The sequence below is a fragment of the Ovis canadensis genome, chromosome 9 (genome assembly GCF_042477335.2).
Source record: "Ovis canadensis isolate MfBH-ARS-UI-01 breed Bighorn chromosome 9, ARS-UI_OviCan_v2, whole genome shotgun sequence".
In the NCBI taxonomy this organism is placed as follows: Eukaryota; Metazoa; Chordata; class Mammalia; order Artiodactyla; family Bovidae; genus Ovis; species Ovis canadensis.
Genome location: NC_091253.1, coordinates 39,136,976 through 39,144,989, shown reverse-complemented (window position 1 = coordinate 39,144,989; position 8,014 = coordinate 39,136,976). Strand labels below are relative to the sequence as shown.

The 8,014-nt window shown below is 43.5% G+C and overlaps 1 protein-coding gene across 2 annotated transcripts in view; it reads left to right on the top strand.

Moving 5' to 3' along the window:
• The first annotated feature begins 1,840 nt into the window (after nt 1-1,840).
• The window catches only part of FER1L6 (fer-1 like family member 6), a 173,116-nt gene continuing 166,942 nt past the window's right edge, over nt 1,841-8,014 (top strand). Inside the window, exon 1 of one of the 2 annotated variants that reach the window (XM_069599920.1) lies at nt 1,841-1,954. In XM_069599920.1, the coding sequence (XP_069456021.1) occupies nt 1,932-1,954 (23 nt within the window). In that variant the 5' untranslated portion in view covers nt 1,841-1,931. The remainder of the gene's footprint in view (nt 1,955-8,014) is intronic. The other variant, XR_011258974.1, reaches the window with a different exon arrangement.

Genomic DNA, 8,014 nt, shown 5'->3' with positions numbered 1-8,014 from the left:
TTTGCCAGGCAAGAGTACTGGAGTGGGTTGCCATTGCCTTCTTAGGCATACTTAGGTAATTATTCATCAATTAATTTCTCTTTGGTATTGCAAATGTCTGCTTCTTTAATTCCTCAACATCTTCAAAGAAGGAAAAGAAGAGAGTTGTATTCAGTTTGGCCAGCTGTATTTCCCCAGTGGGGCTTGCCTGGTAGCTCAGTGGTAAAGAATCCACGTGCCAGTGTAGGAGACGTGATTCAGTCCCTGGACTGGAAAGATCCCCTGCAGAAGGAAATGGCAACCCACTCCAGCATTCTTGCTGGAAAATTCCGTGGACAGAGGAACCTGGTGGGCTACAGTCCTTGGGGTCACAAAAGAATCAGACACGACTGAAGTGACTTAACAACAGCAGCATTTTTCCTGGTGAGTTTCCTTTCTTCTGACTTTGTGACAATGAAAATAACAGTTGTCTGGCCAATGCTATTGGTTATTAGCTATGTGATTTGGGCAGGTCTTCTTTTTGGGCTCCATCTTCTCTCTCTCTTTCAAACTAGGGCTACATAAAACCACTGGTTTGCACATTGAATTGTGCACTCTCAGAAATGGTCATCATAAGCTATGGAATTATTAGAGAAGATCTGGAAATCCATACATTAGACAAGTCTGAAGGCTGAACAAAACCATGCCTTATATACATCTATTACATGTGTATAAGGATGCTGTTGTAAATTATGAAATGCAATTTAAAGTATTGCTGTAATTTTGCTAATTTTGGCCACTATGCTTTTCTTAATTAAAGTGCCATTAAAACCATTATTGAATATTTACTGATTTTGATCATCATGATTTTTTTAATTAAAATGTAATTTAAAATGTTCTTGAACTTTTGTTCACTTGGGTTATTACAATGTTTTTAACAAAAGATACTACACATTCTGCTAATATGAGGAAGGTCTGAATGCCTCTTTAATATTAGGAATGGGTCTCCCAAATGCAAAAGTTGGAAATCACAGGTCCAGATGATTTATTGGGTTCTTTCCAGGTCTAACATTTGGGATCCTAAACTGCAGTGGCCAAAACAGTGGCCATTAAGCCACATGTAGCCATTTAAATTTAAATTAATTTTTTAAAGTGTACACAGTTGCACTCGCCACATTTCAAATTCTCAGTAGTCACATGGGTTAGTGGTCAGTGTTGGTAATAAAACATTTTATTGTTGAAGAAACAGCCTTCTCTCGGAGAACTGAGTGGTTTATTTATTTTTTTGCCTTACTGAGCAGCTTATGGGATTTTAGTTCCCCAACCAGGGATCTCAGCAGTAAGAGTGATAAGTCCTAAACACTGGACCACTGGGGAATTCCCTGAGTGATCGTAATAACATGTTGTCCTTGCAATGAGATGGTATATGTGTGTGTGTGTATACTCAGCCATGTCCAACTCTTTGCAGCCCCATGGATTGCAGCCCACTAGGCTCCTCTGTCCATGGGATTCTCCAGGCAAGAGTACTGGAGTGGGTTCCATCTCCTCCCCCAGGGGATCTTCCCAAGCCAGGGATAGAACCTGCATCTCCAGGGTTGGCAGGCAGATTCTTTAGCACTTGAGCCACCGTGGTCTTAAAACATTATTCTTAGAAGAATATGAGTTTGAGGCTTGAAGGCACTTAGCCTTTGGTTCTGTCATTGAAGGGAATTAAGACACATGCTGCTAAGTGTGTCTGACGGATGGGTCAACTCTTTGTGGAACAGTTTCATTTTGCACCTTTGATTACACTGGGTAACATGATGCTCGAGAATAGCCGTGTACGCCAGTGAGTGTTGATTCAGCCACACCCCAAACAGCCTCACCCACCAGATGACTGTGAAACTCAGAAGCCTGTGCCCAGGATCTGGATAAAGCCAGACATCAGGATTTTGCCAGTTCCTAGCCCAGAGGAGCCACCAAGAAGAGGAAGAATGGAGAAGCCATCCAAAGCCAAGTAATATATTTCCTTTTGCTAGCAAGGTTTCTGGGTATGGCCAGAGCCAAAGGGCTGGGAGCTGGGAACGGAGGGCCTCCCTTCAAAAAATCCTTAAAGATTAACTGAGACTTAAAGCTTAGGAGGGAAAGTTCATGGGCCAGAAAGGACGGCTGGGTCTGACCCTGCGCTTAAAGGGCTTCCCAGGCAGCTCAAGTGGTAAAGAATCCACCTGCCAATGCAGGAGACATGGGTTTGATCCCTGGTCAGGAAGATCTCCTGGAGAAGGGAATGGCCACCCACTCCAGTATTCTTGCCTGGAGAATTCCATGGACAGAGGAGACTGATGGGCTACAGTCCATGAGGTCACAAAGAGTCGGACAGGGCTGAGTACATACATGCACCTAAGAGACAGAATTTTCCCCTTCTGATGAGAAAATATATCACATTCATTGCAGAAAACTTGGAAAATATAGAAGCTAAGAGGATTTTAAAAATCACTCACAATATCACTGGAGATAACCATTGTTAATATTCTGAACATTAAAAGAATTCCTTTAGCTCTCCCAATTGAGCCACAAGGTGAAAAGTGAAAGTAAAAGTGTTAGCTGCTCAGTCCTGTTCGACTCTTTGTGATCCCATGGCTCCTCTGTCCATGGGATTCTCCAGGCAAGAATACTGGAGTGGGTTGCCATTTCCTTCGCCAGGGGATCTTCCTGACCCAGGGATCGAACCTGGATCTCCCGCACTGCATGCAGATTCTTTACAGTCTGAGCCACTGGGGAGCTATAAAGGGTTAATATTAAATGCTTTGTATTTTCGGAAACCAGGCCCTTTCCTGGTGTAATTGCGCTAACCTATAAAGCCAGCTTAAACTTGGGGTTTCTTTTCTTGCTCTGGCCATCTCTTGCCTCAAAGTCTCTTCTCTCAGTTTGTAAATAAGCAGTGGGGTCTTTTTAGTCCTATGGTCTCATTCTTGGACCTGCCTGGGGAGTTTTGCTGAGGCTCAGTATGCACCCCTATGGCCACAAGGGCCTTGGGGAAGTTAGCCTTGTGTTTCAGAACAAGCCTTGGCTCTGCATTTTGTTCCGGGCGGGTGAAAAGGGGTGGGCTGATGAAAAGGGGTCTAAGTACATTTGTATCGTTTCATCTACAAAGCAACTTTGTAGAATTAGCTGGACACATCTTCAGCTCTGCTTGGGGGCAGGATTGGGGTAATGGTATACAAATGGGCTGCTGAATCATTTTTGAAAACTCAATCATTTATTAAATATATCTGTTAGGAGTACAGCTCTTTGCTAGGTTCTGGGTCCACACACACGGATCATCCAGATCTTCTCTCAGAGCACTTACAGAGAAGTGGTATCGATGAACAGCAGAATAGATGACTATGATGTGGGTGCTGTGAAATTATGATACTAGTAGGAACTTGGGTGGGAAGAGAAATTTATCCATTTTGGAGGATCAAGGAAGGCTTTTCAGAAAAAGTGCATCTAAGCTGAGAAGTGGAGGGTGAATGGTAGACAACATTCTTGAATGTGGAGAAGGTGAGAGAATGTTCCAGGTGGAAGACACAGCAGGGGTAAAAGCTGGGAGGTGAGAAAGCATGACCGGTCTGAGAGGACAAGTTCAGCAGAGCACATGCGATGTCTGTCTGCATCTTTTCCTGGTAAATGCCTTGCACGATAATGTTTGCTTCCAGACTGGCCTGAGTTGATCTCTGATGGCACATTTCCCTTCCTTCTCAAGCGTTACTGCCACAGTTTCTCAAGAAGACCCAGGTGGGGGTCACCTTCCTCAGGCAGCCCTCCTAGATTTCCTTCAGGGGAAAGAAACTTTCTCTCCTCTGAATTCCCACAGTGCTCTTGTCTGCTCTCACTTTCCATTTATACAACAGCTACATCCAATGTCTCTCTTGCTACTTTCTGGAACTCTGAGCAGACTGAGATCAGGGACAGTCTATCTTCCAGAATCTTACCTGGTGCCTGGAACAAAATTGCACATATACAGCATATGTGTGTCCAGGGAGAGCTGCACTCAAGCAAGGACTGGTCTTCCATGGGGCTGTCTTGTACTTTTTGAGATTTTATTTTATTTTTTTGGCCATGCTGCATGGCATGTGGGATCTCAGTTCCCCAACCAAGGACTGAAGCTGTGCAGCCCTTAAGTGGAGTCTTAACCACTGGCCTGGGAAGTTCTTTTTTTGAGATTTTATCACATCCTCTCTCCCATTATAATTCTTTCCCTCTATAGACCTGCCCTGATCCTCTGCTATGGCCAGGCTCAGGAAAATTTTCAGAAGAGGATAATGACATTTGATTTCATTTGTGCATGCAAATTGGATATGTCAGGATGAAAACTTCAAGTGGAGTTATAAATAGTGCTCAGAGCAAGGGCCGTGCTGTGTGTGAAGAGAGAGTAGAGCTTCTCACTTAGGGAGTAACACTGTAGTGTCATGGAGGGTTTTTGGCAGGGTTCATATCCAACCATTATGCATGTATTTGGCTGTATTTATTGGTAAAATAATGAAATAGTTCTAAACCAGTGGCTGAGTGGGCTCCTATCTTGAACCCAATGAATGTCCTGACACCCAGGATGCACTGACATCCAGCAATTAATGGGTTAATGCTGATCAAAGCAGCAGGTCTCCAGGGTCCTGCACCAGTGCCACTTCAACAGGTCAATACCCATGCCATTTTGAGTATCACCCCTGATTATCAGATATATGTCTGTCAGTGATAGTGGAGAGTTTCCTCCTAAAGAACGATTTGGGGTGGGAGTGGCTTTTGATAAAAGAGAGCTGATACAGAAACCGTGTACAGGAATGATTCCAACCCTCAAGTTAATAATTGACTAACTGGGATTTCTTTGGAAGGAATGATGCTAAGGCTGAAACTCCAGTACTTTGGCCACCTCATGCGAAGAGTTGACCCATTGGAAAAGACTCTGATGCTGGGAGGGATTGGGGGCAGAAGGAGAAGGGGACAACAGAGGATGGGATGGCTGGATGGCATCACGGACTCAATGGACGCGAGCCTGAGTGAACTCCGGGAGTTGGTGATGGACAGGGAGGCCTGGTGTGCTGTGATTCATGGGGTCACAGAGTCGGACATGACTGAGCAACTAAACTGAACTGACTGAACAGTATCACCCTAGGGATGTTGCTTCACCTCTGCTTCTCTGTTTTCTTGTCTGTAAAACAGCGAAAAGAATTCATTCCTGTTATCCATCCATCCACCCATCCATCCAACTACCTGCTCATCCATCCAGCAAACAACTGTGCATCCCCAAGCTGGAAATGTTGCCTAATGGTGGCCAGACAGACATTTAGGGAGTTTAGTTTGGGAAACTGGTCACAAATCTAGTTTTGAAGGTTGAATGAGATGTCGAAAGCACAAGCCTTTCAAAACTGTAGAGGATTGCACTTATGGTGAGTCCTCACGACATCAGTAGAAATGATATTTCCGTGGTGTTGACTCAGGCGGCAGACTAGGGCATTTCGGTGCAATTTAGCAGTCAGGAAGGCCTTTTAGGTCTTCCTCAATCCATGCCATTGGTATAATCCTGCTTGTACCAAAAGACTATGAGTCAGTTTCCATTTAACTAGTATTTGATAAGAGCCTTCTTGTTCCAGATAGTCTTTTTCCCCCAAATGAAAAGAACCTTACAATTTTTGCTGATTGTAAACATAATGTACAACTTTTATTAAAATGTAAAACGACACAGTAGAAGGTATAACTGCTGCTGCTGCTGCTAAGTCGCTTCAGTCGTGTCCGACTCTGTGCGACCCCATAGACAGCAGCCCACCAGGCTCCCCCGTCCCTGGGATTCTCCAGGCAAGAACACTGGAGTGGGTTGCCGTTTCCTTCTCCAATGCATGAAAGTGAAAAGTGAAAGTGAAGTCGCTCAGTTGTGTCTGACTCTTAGCGACCCCATGGACTGCAGCCCACCAGGCTCCTCCGTCCATGGGATTTTCCAGGCAGGAGTACTGGAGTGTGATGCCATTGCCTTCTCCTAAAAGGTATAAAGATGAAAGTAAAATTACCCCAATCCTACCTCCCAGAGATTAATACTCATCTTTTTGATGAAAAATCTCTTCAGGCATCTTTCTATGCTGAGATGCATTTTTAAAAACATAGACCACATTGTGTTATACATGCCATTCTGTAACCTACTTTTCCTCTGAATATTATCAACATGCACTGAAAATTCCATTATCCAGTGGGTGATTGAAAAGAAGTGTTTAATATTAAAAAACACTGTGACTTTTATGGTTTCTTTTCTCATATCATACCAAGATTCTGTGAGAGTTAAATCCTTTTCTTGCATTTTCTTCTTGAACTAATCAATTAGTTTGTGCTTGTGTCTTGTATGGTGGTTCTTTTTCAATTCAATGAGTACATATTGCCCTGTCATTGTTAATGAATACCCAGTACTCCACTGTATATACAAAATACATTTATTTAATTAGCCTCCAGCTGATAAATATTTGAGTTATTTCCCATTTTCGGCTAACATAATCATTCCGTAATAAACATCCTTGTGTATTCAACTTTGTTCATTGGCAAAGTTGTATGATTTCATCCTCAGGATAAATTTCTAGAAATGAGAATCTGGCTGAGGTCAAAGGTTTTTAAAATTCAATCTGTATTTGTATCAGGGGCTATTATGGGGCAAGAGAAGTTGTGGAAACTCGAGGCTTAGCTGGGTTGATGGGACTTCAAACTCGTGGCACAATCATAGAACAGTCCAGAAAGCAGACAGCCGAAGGGTGAATGCTTTTACGTGAAACGGTCACTGAATGTTGAAAGACGTTTCAGAGAAAGTGAGTGAAGTGACCTTGCTTTGGAGTCCTTGAAAATAGCTGGACCTTCATCACTGAGGTTACCTCTTAGAGAGCTCTGCTTAAAGGCGGTTGGATGAATAGATTCTTTTCATTCAACAAATACTTCATGAGTGCCCGTTCAGTGTGCGGCATGGGGCAAAGTCAGGGCAGCAGGGGCGGTCAGTCCATGGGGGATGCAGGGTGGCCAGTGTGAACTGCAGTTCAGAGTGGGTGCGCTCCGGCCAGCTCTTGGATCCTTCTGTGGCTCTGCAGCTTTCTGTAAATGGATGGGCACACTGTCTGGCCACCGAGGGCTGTAATCCACTTCAAAATCGAGGACTCGGAGGGTAACACTGGGTTGTCATGAAGAACCAAGACTAGACTGGTTCCGTGGCCCCCAGAGTTGGGAGGAGAGATGGTGGCATGGCGGCTCTGTCTGGGAGACAGGATTGAGCAAGGAGCACTCGTGGTGAGTCTGAATGACCACCTAGCTGCTGTCGGGTAGGGAATTCACGCTTTACACAGGAAGACACGCTGATTAGACCTTTGGGGTCTCTTCCTACTCTGGGACTTCGTGATTTCATAATAAAGTTTTAAGCAATGTAGTATTCATTTGTTTACTCATTCAACAAATTCAAATGCCAGGGACTCTTCTACGTATTGGAGACAAAAGACAGATCAGGTTAGGTGTCTGCCAATGAGGGACTGTTTTCTTAAAAAGTAAAGTAGAATTTAAAATAGAAAAGGCATACTATAATATTTACCATCTTAACCATTTTTAAGAGTATTCAGGGGGTATTAAGTATATGCACATTTTTGAGCAAACAATCTCCAGAACTTTTTCATCTTTCGAAACAAACTCTGTGCCCATTAAACACCAGCTCCCAGTTTCCTCCTCCCCTGCCCTGATAATCACTATTCTGAGTTTGACTACTCTAACAATTTTGTATTTATTTATTTTAATGGGAGGATAATTACTGTACAATATTGGTATGGTTTTTGCCCTACATCAACATGTTGATTACTTTTGATCCCTCATGTGAGTGGAATCACATAGCATTTGTCTTTTTGTGACTGGTTTATTTCACTCAGTATAATGTCCTCAAGGTTCATCTAGGTTGTGGGATGTGACAGGATTTCATTCTTTTTTAAGGCTGAGTAACCAGGTGGCTCTATCAGTAAAGAACCCACCTGCCAATGCAGGAGACATAAGAGACAAGTTTGATCTCTGGGCTGGGAAGATCCCCTGGAGGAGG